Source organism: Nerophis ophidion, linkage group LG07 (genome assembly GCF_033978795.1).
Source record: "Nerophis ophidion isolate RoL-2023_Sa linkage group LG07, RoL_Noph_v1.0, whole genome shotgun sequence".
NCBI lineage: Eukaryota > Metazoa > Chordata > Actinopteri > Syngnathiformes > Syngnathidae > Nerophis > Nerophis ophidion.
In genome coordinates this window covers 54992329-55008609 of record NC_084617.1, presented here as the reverse complement: position 1 = coordinate 55008609, position 16281 = coordinate 54992329, and the positions used below count along the sequence as shown (strand labels likewise).

Below are 16281 nucleotides of genomic sequence, written 5' to 3'. Positions count from 1 at the left end.
GCAGCAAAGTCCTGTCTGTCTGTTATTTCATTGAATTCCATTGTGTTTAAGGATGAATAGTCTATCCTATTGCAATTGTACTATTTTTCAGCTATAGTTACATGAATCATTAGTAATGTAGCAGCCTAGTTTTGAATAGCAGGTTCCCTGCTATCACATGTTGATAAAAATACAACATTTACATAATAAAAGTTAACTACAGGCTTCCCAAATGCTGTAATAAATTAAGCATGATGAGTTGACATTAAACAGTTTCAGTGGAAACTGTTTAATGTTGCACTTTTTATTTGTAGAAGAAAGGTTTTGTCATTTTATTTAATCAAAGCAACAACTTGAGGCAGTTTAATGTGGATTAACATGGGCAGAATTATTATAGTGTTCCCAATGTTAAAAGGATAAAGCCATTGTTTACAAATTTGGTACATAAATAACCAAAAAATTTATATTTTGTTCTTTTCTTACTGTACCGAAAATGAACCTAACCGTGACCTCTAAACCGAGGTACGTACCGAACCGAAATGTTTGTGTTACACCCCTACTTCATACGACTATAGACATAAACACATATTTTCATGCACTGTACATGTACAGTTCTTTTTTCTTTTTTTTAGCAAACTCTAGATCAGTGCTATTTAGTTGTCATAATTTTCTAAATACATGGTAGACCTTCATGATAAAATTTACACATTACATTTTATTGAAGGAACAGCCAATAGTTACAATTTTATTGAACATAATATCTAATGCTGCAAGCAGCGATGGAAGGGACCGCTTTGGCTGCTGCCCCCGCGACCCAAGCCCAGATAAGCGGTAGAAGATGGATGGACGGATTATTACTCAGAGAAAAAGTTGTATACATATGTATTATACATCAGTCAAATTTGGTGATTTTTTAAGCATATTACGGTTACAATTAGTTGTAAAATGTTTGACGGTTGTTTTTACGATATGCAGGCAAACGACAACTTTAAAACATACCGGCTTAGCTACGGCACCTAATACAAGTGTACACACTGCACATAATTTTGTTTTACACTCTGCTCAGAGCAAGTGAATACCTTGTACCCTGCACAACCTCAGCTTGTTTACTTAATAAAATGGCGGACGATCTGCTCAACAATTTTCGTTACACACTCTCTTGAATACACGTTCAGAAATAAACTGAAAAAAAATATGAGGCTTTAATTAGTCTCTTAGTCTGAATTGATTCTGAAATAATGTGATACACCATAGTCAGATTCAGGGAAATGTATCTGTATATGCTAAATTATGCAGAGTTGATTCATTACGTTGTACAGTAATTTTAATAACCTTAACATAGGTGGTATCAAGACGACTTAAGATACGTTATTCTTTGTACTTTATATTTTAGTCAACAAAATCTACTGTCATTTTAGTCGACTAAAACTAAATCAATTAAGATGACTGAAATATGACTAAAACTAAAATACATTTTCGAAAAAAGACTGACTAAAATTAAATTAATAACTGCTGCCAAAATTAATACTGATGATTAATAAATTGTATTTCCTTCTTTACTTTGGTTATTGTGTAGTACTGAGTCTGTTTTGCTCAAACAATTGTGTGGAGGTTGATTAGTGTCTATTCTTACGAAAGCATTATGGAACATAATTTTTTGTGTTTGAATTTTGTAAACTGAATTTGTTTACAAATTATGCTGTAAATTTAATTGAAAATAAATTCAGTTTTTTTTAAATTCAGTGTAAAACAATTAGCTGCTCAAAATGCAAGACTCCATCCATCCATCATCTTCCGCTTATCCGAGGTCGGGTCGCGGGGGCAACAGCCTAAGCAGGGAAACCCAGACTTCCCTCTCCCCAGCCACTTCGTCTAGCTCTTCCCGGGGGACCCCGAGGCGTTCCCAGGCCAGCCGGGAGACATAGTCTTCCCAACGTGTCCTGGGTCTTCCCCGTGGCCTCCTACCGGTTGGACGTGCCCTAAACACCTCCCTAGGGAGGCGTTCGGGTGGCATCCTGACCAGATGCCCGAAACACCTCATCTGGCTCCTCTCGATGTGAAGGAGCAGCGGCTTTACTTTGAGTTCCTCCCGGATGGCAGAGCTTCTCACCCTATCTCTAAGGGAGAGCCCCGCCACACGGCGGAGGAAACTCATTTCGGCCGCTTGTACCCGTGATCTTATCCTTTCGGTCATGACCCAAAGCTCATGACCATAGGTGAGGATGGGAACGCAGATCGACCGGTAAATTGAGAGCTTTGCCTTCCGGCTCAGCTCCTTCTTCACCACAACGGATCGGTACAACGTCCGCATTACTGAAGACGCCGCACCGATCCGCCTGTCGATCTCACGATCCACTCTTCCCTCACTCGTGAACAAGACTCCTAGGTACTTGAACTCCTCCACTTGGGGCAGGGTCTCCTCCCCAACCCGGATATGGCATTCCACCCTTTTCCGGGCGAGAACCATGGACTCGGACTTGGAGGTGCTGATTCTCATTCCGGTCGCTTCACACTCGGCTGCGAACCGATCCAGCGAGAGCTGAAGATCCCGGTCAGATGAAGCCATCAGGACCACATCATCTGCAAAAAGCAGAGACCTAATCCTGCGGTTACCAAACCGGAACCCCTCAACGCCTTGACTGCGCCTAGAAATTCTGTCCATAAAAGTTATGAACAGAATCGGTGACAAAGGACAGCCTTGGCGGAGTCCAACCCTCACTGGAAATGTGTTCGACTTACTGCCGGCAATGCGGACCAAGCTCTGGCACTGATCGTACAGGGAGCGGACCCCCACAATAAGACAGTCCGTTACCCCATACTCTCTGAGCACTCCCCACAGGACTTCCCGAGGGACACGGTCGAATGCCTTCTCCAAGTCCACAAAGCACATGTAGACTGGTTGGCCAAACTCCCATGCACCCTCAAGAACCCTGCCGAGAGTATAGAGCTGGTCCACAGTTCCACGACCAGGACGAAAACCGCACTGTTCCTCCTGAATCCGAGGTTCGACTATCCGACGTAGCCTCCTCTCCAGTACACCTGAATAAACCTTACCGGGAAGGCTGAGGAGTGTGATCCCACGATAGTTGGAACACACCCTCCGGTCCCCCTTCTTAAAGAGAGGAACCACCACCCCGGTCTGCCAATCCAGAGGTACCGCCCCCGATGTCCATGCGATGCTGCAAAGTCTTGTCAACCAAGACAGCCCCACAGCATCCAGAGCCTTAAGGAACTCCGGGCGGATCTCGTCCACCCCTGGGGCCTTGCCACCGAGGAGCTTTTTAACTACCTCAGCCCCAGAAATAGGAGAGTCCACCACAGATTCCCCAGGCACTGCTTCCTCATAGGAAGACGTGTTGGTGGGATTGAGGAGGTCCTCGAAGTGTTCCTTCCACCTATCCACAACATCCGCAGTCGAGGTCAGCAGAACACCATCCGCACCATACACGGTGTTGATAGTGCGCTGCTGCCCCTTCCTGAGGCGGCGGACGGTGGTCCAGAATCGCTTTGAAGCCGTCCGGAAGTCGTTTTCCATGGCTTCCCCGAACTCCTCCCATGTCCGAGTTTTTGCCTTCGCGACCGCTGAAGCTGCACACCGCTTGGCCTGTCGGTACCTGTCCACTACCTCCGGAGTCCTATGAGCCAAAAGGACCCGATAGGACTCCTTCTTCAGCTTGACGGCATCCCTCACCGCTGGTGTCCACCAAGGGGTTTTAGGATTGCCGCCCCGACAGGCACCAACTACCTTGTGGCCACAGCTCCGATCTGCCGCCTCGACAATAGAGGTGCGGAACATGGTCCACTCGGACTCAATGTCCAGCACCTCCCTCGTGACATGTTCAAAGCATTATGGAACATAATTTTTTGTGTTTGAATTTTGTAAACTGAATTTCTTTACAAATTATGCTGAAAATTTAATTGAAAATACATTTTTTTTAATTCAGTGTAAAACAATTAGCTGCTTCAAAGACTCACTTCCCGTAAATTAAGACAGAAGCAATCGATCCTGTCTTAAAACCAGCCAATGAGATGTGAGGTTGGAAGTTACATGACATAGGTCTTGCAAAACAGCATAAAAAGGCAATTAACTGGGCTATCTTGGCATAATAAAAAAAAAAAAAAACAGTGAAGTTGGCACGTTGTGTAAATCGTAAATAAAAACAGAATACAATTATTTGCAAATCCTTTTCAATCTATATTCAATTGAATACACTGCAAAGAAAAGATACTTAATGTTTGAACTGGTAAACCTTGTTATTTTTTGCAAATATTAGCTCATTTGGAATTTGATGCCTGCAAAATGTTTCAAAAAGCTGGCACAAGTGGCAAAAAAAAGACTGGAAAGTTGAGTAATACTCATCAAACACTTATTTGGAACATCTCACAGGTAAACAGGCTAATTGGGCATAGGTGGGTGCTATGATTTGGTATAAAAGCAGCTTCCATGAAATGCTCAGTCATTCACAAAAAAGGATGGGGCGAGGGTCACCACTTTGTGAAGAAATGCGTGAGCAAATTGTCCAACAGTTTAAGAACAACATTTCTCAATGAGCTATTGCAAGGAATGTATGGATTTAACCATTTACTGTCCATAATATCAAAAGGTTCAGAGAATCTGGAGAAATCACTGCATGTAAACAGCAATGCCCTTGACCTTCGATCTCTCAGGCAGTATTTCACCAAAAAGCGACATCAGTGTGTAAAGGTTATCACCACATGGGCTCAGGAACACTTCAGAAAACTACTGTCAGTTACTACAGTTCGTTGCTACATCTGTAAGTGCAAGTTAAAACTCTCCTACACAAAGTGAAAGCCATTTATCAACAACACACAGAAACGCCGCCGGCTTCGCTAGGCCCGAGCTCATCTAAGATGGACTGGTGCAAAGTGGAAAAGCGTTCTGTTGTCTGACAAGTCCACATTTCAAATTGTTTTTGGAAACTGTGGACATCGTGTCCTCCGGAACAAAAAGGAAAAGAGCCATGCAGACTGTTATAGCGCAAAGTTCAAAAGTCAGCATCAGGGATAGTACGGGGGTGTATTAGTGCCCAAGGCATGGGAAACTTACACATCTGTGAAGGCACCATTAATGCTAAAAGGTGCATACAGGTTTTGGAGCAACATACTTTTCATGGACGCCCCTGCTTATTTCAGCAAGACAATGCCAAGTATGTCTGGGCGATATGGCCTTGTATTAATATCTCGATATTTTTAGGCCATGTCACGATACACGATATATATCTCGATATTTTGCCTTAGCCTTGAATGAATACTTGATGCATATAATCACACCAGTAGGATGATTCTATGTGTCTATATTAAAGTATTGTTGTTCATACTGCATTAATATGCTCATTTTAAACTTTCATGCAGAGAGGGAAATGACAACTAAGTCAATTTACCAAAACTGTATTTATTAATCAGTTATTATGCAGTGGCACAAACAATGTCATTTCCAAAACAGAAAGTGCAAGATTGTCAGAGACATTTTAAAACAAGCTATTGGTGCACTTTTGTGCACGATGTCACCAAGATGATATATCAATCAATGTTTATTTATATAGCCCTAAATCACTAGTGTCTCAAAGGGCTGCACAAACCACAACACAAACCACAACGACATCCTCGGTAGAGCCCACATAAGGGCAAGGAAAAGTCACCCCAGTGGGACGTCGGTGACAGTTACAATGATGAGTATGAGAAACCTTGGAGAGGACCGCATATGTGGGCAACACCCCCCCCTCAAATATTTCCAAAGGTAATGTTAGAAAACAACATTGTCCATCCATACATCCATTTTCTACCGCTTGTCCCTTGGTCGCGGGGACGTCGCCACCTCATCACAGGGCCAACACAGATACAGACAACATTCACACTCACTTTTTGATGATATTACGGACCGCAGATGGTGAAATCAATAAATTCCTTGCAATAGCTCATTGAGAAATGTTGTTCTTAAACTGTTTGACAATTAGTTCACGCAATTGTTCACAAATTGGTGACCCTCTCCCCATCCTTTTTTGTGAATGACTGAACATTTCATGGAAGCTGCTTTTATACCCAATCAATTAAATTGTCCTCAGTCCATATGTCAAAACAACACTAAATTAAAGTACACGTTTTGAACAGAACGCCACTAAAATAGTTTAAAACAAACAAAGTGCACTTTTGTGCATGATGCCACACAATATATTTCAATAACTTTCAAATAAAAATGAGCTGCATGATAGGAAATCAAATAGTGTATGTCCTTCACTATGTGGTAGGTTCCTGCGGACGTTATCTCCTTCTGTTGTTGATTTTTTTTTTATACGGTGTTGATGTGGAAATAATGGCTTCGGCATTTTGTTGGTGTGTTACCGAACGGAGATGTTGACATGCAGTTTCAAGCACTCTTCATTCTCTAGCAGATGACTTTTCAAATGATGCTACATTAGTAGAGCTGCTACTTTTTGTACGCTTTTGCCACATACTTGACATATTACGGTTGTATGTTCGACATATTCCCGCTTAAAGCCAAACCCCAGCGAGATGATGGACCCCGTGCGGTTTCTTTTGATAATTAATTCTTCCTTCATTTGTACCCAGATTTGCACCTTCTTTCTCTCGTATTACCACTTACACCGCTCCGTTAGCACCGCAGCTAATGTTACCATGCCGCTACCTCTCTACTCCGCGAGGGCGTATACGTATGTGACGTATGTAAGAAGGTGCGCTTGTTTTACGTCTCTGTGAGAAGGACAGACAAGAAAGAGTGGGAAGAGCCTGCAGTGTAAAGCCCGCAGCTAAAAGCAACCGCATGAGAACATATACTCGAATATCACGATATCGTCATTTTCTGTATCGCACAGAGACAAAACCGCAGTATATCGCTATATCTATCGCCCAGCCATAATGCCAAGCCACATTCTGCACGTGTTAAAACAGCGTAGCTTCATAATAAAAGAGTGCGAGTACTAGACTGGCCTGCTTGTAGTCCAGACATGTCTCTCATTGAAAATGTCTGGCGAAATTATGAAGTGTAAAATACGACAATGGAGCCCCCAGACTGTTGAACAACGTAAGCTGTACATTAAACAAGAATGGGAAAGAATTCCATCTGAAAAGCTTAAAAAATTGGTCTTCTCAGTTCCCAAACATTTACTGAGTGTTGTTAAAAGGAAAGGCCATGTACCACAGTGGTAAAAAATACCCTTGTGCAGAATTTTTTACAATGTGTTGTTGCCATTAAATTCGAAGTTAATGATTATTTGCAAAAAAAATTACGTTTGTCAGTTCGAACATTAAATATCTTGTCTTTGCAGTGTATTCAATTGAACATAAGTTGAAAAGGATTTGCAAATCATTGTTTTCTGTTTTTGTTTACACTCCAGAAACAGGGTAGACATTCAGCACTGAAAACTATATTTTACCATCATTTTAGCAGGTTAATGATTAGATTTCTTACAATTTATCAAGGAAGTAATAAAAAGGCAAACACCTTTCAAAATATAAATGATCTAACAATTACAGTGGAAGTCTTTCAGCCCTAATTAATTTTTATAAATCGATCGGAAATTCAGACATTTAATTAAATGTGTTGTTTCTTCTTTTTTGACTCTTGTGCTGACATTAGGGTTCACTAAATTGTTCAAATGCTCAAAGGCAGATCTTCCCAATCAACACTGCAATCAAGTATCAGGCGAGAGAAGGGCAACAGTTGACCTATCTTAGGCTTTGTTCACACTCCAGCGTATGACGCTCAATTCGTATTGAGTTTATTTTGATAATTTTATGAAAAATATGTGACTTCTATGCGTGTTTAATGTAAATGGAATGCGCATAAAGCATGACATCATACACGGAGCCCTGTCTTTAGGCTGATTTGAGTCGTGTTCGTACTGGTGCATTTGTGGCAATTTTAAGGAGTTTGTGCGACCGGAATCAACATTTATTGTTTCACGTGGGAGACAAAGGAAGAAAAGGGTAAGAATTTTGACTATTGCCATTTGTTGGGCACTTTTTGTGACGTCTTTAGTATCTAACAAGGTTGTAGATGAGGAGTCATAACAAGCCAAAGTAAACAATTATTAATATAAAATTAATAACTAGGTTAATGAGTCTAGAGAGAGGAAAATACAACAGAAAGTGATGGTGCGTCAGCCTTGTCGCAGCCAGCACACACGGGAGAAGACAATCGGATCGATACATAAATCCGCGGTGTCAATACCAATGGTAGTGTCTGTAAATAGAGTGATTAATAAACAAATGATAAATTGGTTGTACTTGTATGGCGCTTTTCTACCTTCAAGGTTCCTTAAAGCGCTTTGACACTACTTCCACATTTACCCATTCACACACACATTCACACAATGATGGAGGGAGCTGCCATGCAAGGCACTAACCAGCACCCATCAGGAGCAAGAGTGAAGTGTCTTGCTCAAGGACACAATGGACGTGATGAGGTTTGTACTAGGTGGGGGATAGAACCAGGGACCCTCGGATTGCGCACGGCCACTCTTCCACTGCGCCATTTGTTCAATATTTTTATTTTATACCATAAAATCTTATTTTTGGTTAATGTTTACAAACTCAGGTAATAATTCCATGGAGGCAAGAGGACTGTGAGAGCAAAAACCAAATGATTTAAATGTGTAGTCTTTGCTTTTGTATAATCAGTTTACTAGTGATTTAGTAAAACAAATACATGACAATAAGGAACTAGTTTAGATTTTGCCTTGATACTTTGAAACTGACAACAGCATTCACCACAAATAAAGTGAAAAATGTACAGTTAATACACGTGATCGGTATTGGCCGATCACATTCATGGATGATCGCTATCAGAATCGGCAGTATGAAACCCACCAATTGACATGCTGTGTGACTGTAGCCTTAGACTAATCTTACCTTTGATTCATCCGTCGTTCATCTTCACTCCCAAAATCCTGCAATACAGCAAATATTTATATTCTAGAAACCCACAGCTAAAACACAAATCTTCATTATTAAATGTCGTCATGACCATGTATGTTATCATCTTATAACGTGAATGATTCAACATGGCTCAGAGCGTCGCAGATATTTATGGTGAATTACACATGTACAGCAGAAAAAAATACACCCATTAGGTACATCTGCACAGACCGGGCTGATGTACTACAAGAACTGCATCAAAGATTATTTGACAAAGACGCTAATGCCCATCTTTTAATATACGAATAGTGTATACCGGTGTCCTTAATGGAGTTGCTGGTGAGTGGATATGCAGATGGAAAGAGTTGTTTATTTATAATCATCCTTCCTTAAGTACAACATATGTCATCCTATGCTATTAAACTATGAGGTGAAACAAAATTATAGAAGGAGTATTCTACATTTGCATCAGTTGCATTTCTTGTTTACGCTCTCCTTTTTCCTGCAGTAGTACTCAACCACTGCACCCAGCCCTCATGAGTAGATGACATCATGGCTGCAGCAGCTTTAACTATTCCATGTCCCTGGACATCTGTGGCCTGCTCCAACCTCTCCAGCGTGACAGACACCTGATTAAATAGTATATCTAAATAAAGCAGGGGCTGCCTGCTAAAATGCAAACTACTACTGTGTAATAGCCGTATGTTTAATACCAGTGTATTCATGTAACAGCTATCTCCCAATCAAAGAGGACTGGGTTCAAATCCCAGTCAGGTTGATCGGTAACTAGGAAAGATCCAATGGGAGCAGTTAAAATTTCATATCATAGTTTACTGAGATAGGTTTTCAATTAAACATGTCATTGGGGTCAAAAATCTCTAAACAACAAGACGTAGGACAACTGAATAGTAAAACAGCTAACTCCCAATCAAAGGGGACCGGGTTCAAATCCCAGTCAGATCGATCGGTAACTAGGAAAGCGTCAGCTGGAGGAGCCAGTCTTTGATATCATAGTTTACTGAGTTTACTGAGACAGGTTCTCAATTAAATATCTCATTGTGACCCGAAATCTCCACTTAAGAGGGCCAAGGTGAGCTGAGTGGTTAAAGCAGCTATCTCCCAATCAAGGAGAACTGGGTTCAAATCCCAGTCAGGTCAATTGGTAAAAAGGAAAGATCCAGTGGGAGGACTTAAAGGTTTATATCATAGTTTATCGAGACAGGTTCTTAAATATATATGCCATTGAGGAAAGAAATCTCACCTGAAGAATAACAAGGACAGCTGAATGGTAAAGCAGCTACCTCCCAGTCAAAGGGTACTGGGTTCAAATCCCAGTCAGATCGCTTGTTAACTAGGAAGGCCTCAGCTGGTGGAGTTAACCTTTTATATCATAGTTTACTGAGACAGGTTTTATCAGATAAAATATGTAATTGGGGCCAGAAATTTCCCTTAAAGAAGACCAGCTTAATATAGGCATGGCCCTTTGAGAAGACCAGTTTAAAGGCCTTCTGAAACCCACTACTACCCACCACGCAGTCTGATAGTTTATATATCAATGATGAAATATTAACATTGCAACACATGCCAATACGGCCGGTTTAGTTTACTAAATTGCAATTTTAAATTTCCCGGGAGTTTTGTCTTGAAAACGTCGTGTAATGATGACGTGTACGCAAGACGTCACAGGTTTTTAGGAAGTATGAGCGCTGCGCACACAAACAGCTAAAAGTTGTCTGCTTTAACGGCATAATTACACAGTATTTTGGAGATCTGTGTTGCTGAATCTTTTACAATGTGTTCAATTAATATTGGAGAAGTCAAAGTAGAAAGATGTAGGTGGGAAGCTTTAGCCTTTAGCCACACAAACACACGGTGATTCCTTGTTTAAAATTCCTGGAGGTGAAACTTTACTATGGATCAGAGTGCGGTCAAGCGAACATGGATCCCGACTACATGTCAACCAGCAGGTTTTGGCGAGAAAATTGTGGTTAAAAAGTCGCTTCTTACCGGAGAAAAGCTGAGCTTGTGCCGTCCATAGGTGCTGTCGACTCCCCAGAGACATTGGCGTCAAGACACCCGTGGACACACCCCTCCGACTATCAGGTACTATTAAACTCACTAAAACACTAGCAACACAATAGAAAGATAAGAGATTTCCGAGAATTATCCTAGTAAATGTGTCTAAAAACATCGGAATCCGTCCCAATGCAATCACGTTTTTTTTCATTTGTGATTTGGGGCTATATAAATAAACATTGATTGATTGATTGATTTTTACTTTTTTTTTCTTTTCTAGTCCGTTGCTATCAATATCCTCAAACACAAATCTTTCATCCTCGCTCAAATTGATGGGGAAATTGTCGTTTTCTCGGTCCAAATAGCACTGTTTGTTGGAGGCTCCCATTAAAATCAATGTAAATATGTGAGGAGCTTCCACACTTGTGGCATCATTGTCTACGACTTCCGATAGAGGCAGGGCTTTTCTCTTAACACCGAAAGTTGCAAACTTTATCGTGGATGTTCTCTACTAAATCCTTTCTGCAAAAATATGGCAATATCGCAAAATGATCAAGTATGACACATAGAATGGACCTGCTATCCCCGTTTAAATAAGAAAATCTCATTTCAATAGGCCTTTAATATAGGCATGGCCCTAAAATTTAAAAAGCTGATATTGATCTGAAAAGATGTGTTAATGTTGAGCAGTTTGAGGTGATCTCATGTATGCTCACCATCATATTGACTGCCCTGAGATCAGTAAGTCGTGAGTTCAAATCCTGGCCGAGTCATACCAAAGACTATAAAAATTGGACCCATTACCTCCTTGCTCGGCACTCAGCATTAAGGGTTGGAATTGGGGGTTAAATCACCATAAATGATTCCCGGGCGCAGCACCGCTGCTGCCCACTGCTCCCCTCACCTCCCAGGGGGTGATCAAGGGTGATGGGTCAAATGCAGAGAATAATTTCGCCACATATAGTATGTGTGTGACAATCATTGGTACTTTAACAATTTACTAAGATCCAATACTAAAACAGTCTGAACAAGTCTGACAGAATGTTATCGACAGGTTGTTGTTTGTATCGTACCAATAGCAGCTGCTAGTATTACATCTCTCAGTAGCTAAATCAGGGGAAAATATAAGAACCGCCTTCATGGTGCAGTGTTGTAAACTAGAGTGTTTAGCACAGTACTGGTGTTTGTTAAACTTGGTAGTTGGCGCCCCCACTCGGCAGTGAAGATGAGGCTATCAACTGTGTTTTCAAATAGAAAGGGGAAGTTACTGTCATTCTGAGATTTACGTAACTGACAAGTTCACCAGACATGCCCATAAATGACACAAAAAGCCATTATGAGACACTTAGAGAAGACTTCTGCATGGAATGGTCTATTTATTTCCCCACACGAAGTTAACTGTCTAAAATTCAACACTGTATCGCCAATCAATGGAATGAAACCAGGACTAGTTTCTAAGATAGAATGTGAAACAGTGGATAAATAGCATTTAAATTAAATTAAAGTGTCACGTTCACTGTTAGCCAGTCACGTCACCAAATAGCTTAGCTACATCGCTCTACACTATACACATTCTTTTAATTACACCCGAACCACATATATAAACAATTAAATAATAATGGCTTCAAAATGTTTATATAAAAAAAGGTATTTAAAAGCAGTGTTGGCTAGAATTCCATGCTAACGAACATCTAACGGTAGCTCGAGTTAGCTCAAAGCAAAGCGGCCTTCTGTCTCCGGCAAACCTCCTCAGTATTGCCCCGCAAACACGTCGACACACCCCGGAGTTATTATGGATTTGTCCGCCTGGGACCGAACTGACCTCGCCCGCCGTGGTCGTCGCTGTGCTGGCGGAAGACGCGGCGCTGGGGGTCGGGGACCGCTGCAGAGTGACCAACGCCATGGCTGGAAGCTGAGGATGCACCGGCGGCCCCTGTGGCCTAGTGAGCTGCTAGCTGCCCGGCTAACCATCCACTGATGGATGGAGGGAAGGGGGGGAGGGAGGAAGCCATAGGAAGTGATGCGTTCATGGACCACGCCATGCACTTACCCATTGATTGGTAAAAATTACGTTTCGAGCAACGTTGTTTTCTCATACGACCTTTGGAAATATTTGAATTGAATGTTATAGATATTGATCAAAATCATAATTAGCTTCTATACCCTTCAAATTCACCTCGTTAAATCAGGGGTCTCAAACTCAATTTACCTGGGGGCCACTGGATGCAGAAACTGGGTGAGGCTGGGCCGCAAGAAAAGATTTCTTTAAAAAAATCCAACATGCATTTTTTAATGAATTCACCTTCTTTGAATGGCTTTCCCACCCAAGCAACATACTTGCCAACTCTCACGATCTTTACGGAAAACACCCGAATATTAGTGCCCCTCCGGACAATCTCCCGGGGTAATCATTCTATCGGTTTTCACCTGGACAACAATATTAAGGGCGTGCCGTGATGGCACTGCCTTTAGCGTCCTCTACAACCTGCCGTCTCGTTCGCTTTTCCACCATACAAACAGTGTGCCGGCCCAGTCACATATTGTATGAGGCTTCTGCAGACCCACGGAAGTGACTGCAAGACATACTTGATCAACAGCCATAAAGGTCACACTGAGGGTGGCCGTATAAAGAACTTTATCACTGTTACAAACATGCGCCACACTGTGAACCCACACCATACAAGAATGAGAAACACATTTTGGGAGAACATCCGCACCGTAACACAACATAAACACAACAGAACAAATACCCAGAATCCCATGCAGCCCTAACTATTCCACAATATACACCCCCGCCGCCCCCCAACCACGCCCCCTATTGTAGCCCGGAAGAGTTAGTGCTGCATGGGATTCTGGGTATTTGTTCTGTTGTGTTCATGTTGTGTTACGGTGCGGGTGTTCTCCCAAAATGTCGTTCTTGTTTGGTGTGGGTTCACAGTGTGGAAAATATTTGTAACAGTGTTAAAGTTGTTTATACGGCCACCCTCAGGTGTGGCCTGTATGGCTGTTGATCAACTATGTCTTGCAGTCCCTTACTGCGTCTACAGAAGCCAAATACAACATGTGGCTGGGCTGGCATGCTGTTTGTACAGGATGTAGAGGACACTAAAGGCAGTGCCTCCAAGGTGCCCCCTTAAAATTGTTGTCTGAGTGAAATTCGGGAGAATGTTTACCCCTGGAGTTGCACTGAAAATTGGGAGTCTCCCGTAAAATTCGAGGGTATACAAGTATGACGCTGTAAAGCGCCATTCATATAAAACTCGCGGGCCGCGCCAACATTAAAATTCCATATTAAGGTGCGGGCCGCATTATAATGTCTCGCGGGCCGCATGTTTGAGACCCCTGATCTAAATTATTTTAGTAAACTTAAAAACAAGTATTTAACTGCTTATATTATAAATGGGGCAGCACGGTGGTACAGGGGTTAGTGCATGTGCCTCACAATACCGAAAGGTCCTGAGTTGTGTTGGGTTCAATCCTGGGCTCGGGATCTTTCTGTGTGGAGTTTGCATGTTCTCCCCGTGACTGCGTGGGTTCCCTCCGAGTACTGCGGCTTCCTCCCACCGCCAAAGACATGCACCTGGGGATAAGTGGATTGGCAACACTAAATTGGCCCTAGTGTGTGAATGTTGTCTGTCTATCTGTGTTGGCCCTGCGATGAGGTGGCAACTTGTCCAGGGTGTACACCGCCTTCCGCCCAAATGCAGCTGAGATTTGAATTAAATATTATAGATATTGTTAAAAATAATAATTTGCTTCTATACCCTTCAAACTCACCTCGATCTAAATTATTTGAGTAAACTTGTAAACAAGTACCGTATTTCCTTGGATTGCCGCCGGGGCGCTAATTAATTTAAAACCTCTTCTCACTCTTGCGCTTACCAAAGCCATGCGGTAAAAGTAAGCATGCGCTAATTATTTTAAAACCTCTACTCACTCCGGCACTTACCAAAGGTACGCAGTAAAAATTTGAGTGTGATGTAAGCTTGGACCTTAAATCCTACTGAATAGCTCTTAGTATTCTTCCCGTTATGCGATTTCAAATTACCAGTATTGAAATCAGCCTCTTCCATTTTGAAAATGATGACAGGGGAAGTGTCACTCGTGATGTCACGAGTTTGACCAGGCGGTAATACTAAGTTTGCGCTAATTATTTTGGGAAGCCAGTTTGACCCGGCAGTAATTCAAGGCAGGCGCATACCTATGACCCACACCTATGACTAAGGTGTGGGTCCTGGTAGACTTTGGTGTAGGACTATCTAAAGGGCTAAATCTATTTTGCGTGTCAACCGGTTCACCGTGGCTTGTAGGCCGCTTAGGGCTGATACAAGCTGGGCTAGCCAGCTCGCTACAGCTAATACTAGCAAACTTGTCCGCGGCGTCTAAAGTTACGAAATTACTCTGCTCTGACTGGCGGACACGGTCCTCTCGTACAGTGGTTTCTCAACCTTTTTTCAGTGATGTACCCCCTCTGAACATTTTTTTAATTCAAGTACCCCCTAATCAGAGCAAAGCATTTTTGGTTGAAAAAAAGAGATAAAGAAGAAAAATACAGCACTATGTTATCAGTTTCTGATCTATTAAATTGTGTAAAAGTGCAAGATATTGCTCATTTGTAGTTGTCTTTCTTGAACTATTTGGAAAAAATATATAAAAATAACTAAAAACTTGTTGAAAAATAAAATATGGGGATTGTAATAGAGATCCATCTGGATTCATGAACTTAATTCTAAACATTTCTTCACAAAAAAAAAAAATCTTTGACATCAATATTTATGGAACATGTCCACAAAAAATCTAGCTGTCAACACTGAATATTGCATTGTTGTATTTATTTTCACAGTTTATGAACTTACATTTATATTTTGTTGAAGTATTATTCAATAAATATTAGGGCTGCGAATTTTTGGGTGTCCCACGATTCGATTCAATATCAATTCTTGGGGTCACGATTCGATAATTTATCGATTTTTTTCGATTCAACGCGATTCTCGATTCAAAAATTATATTTTTCCAATTCAAAACGATTCTGTATTCATTCAATACATAGGATTTCAGCAGGATCTACCCCAGTCTGTTGACACGCCAGCAGAGTAGTAGATTTAAAAAAAAAAGCTTTTATAATTATAAAGGACAATGTTTTATCAACTGATTGCAATAATGTAAATTTGTTTTAACTATTAAACGAACCAAAAATATGACTTATTTTATCTTTGTGAAAACATTGGACACAGTGTGTTGTCAAGCTTATGAGATGTGATGCAAGTGTAAGCCACTGTGACATTATTGTTCTTTTTTTGATATCTTATAAATGTCTAATGATGTAAATGAGGGATTTTTAATCACTGCTATACTGAAATCATAACTAATATTGATACTGTTGTTGATAAT

General features: G+C 41.4%; 1 protein-coding gene across 1 annotated transcript in view; it reads right to left on the bottom strand.

Annotated features, from left to right (window-relative positions):
- ssh1a (slingshot protein phosphatase 1a) overlaps positions 1 to 12853 on the bottom strand; it is a 52989-nt gene extending 40136 nt beyond the window's left edge. Inside the window, exons 1-2 of the mRNA XM_061906549.1 lie at positions 12713 to 12853; positions 8869 to 8906 (exon numbers count right to left, since the gene is read on the bottom strand). Coding sequence (XP_061762533.1) covers positions 8869 to 8906; positions 12713 to 12793 — 119 coding nt within the window. The 5' untranslated portion in view covers positions 12794 to 12853. The remainder of the gene's footprint in view (positions 1 to 8868; positions 8907 to 12712) is intronic.
- Positions 12854 to 16281: the final 3428 nt, after the last annotated feature.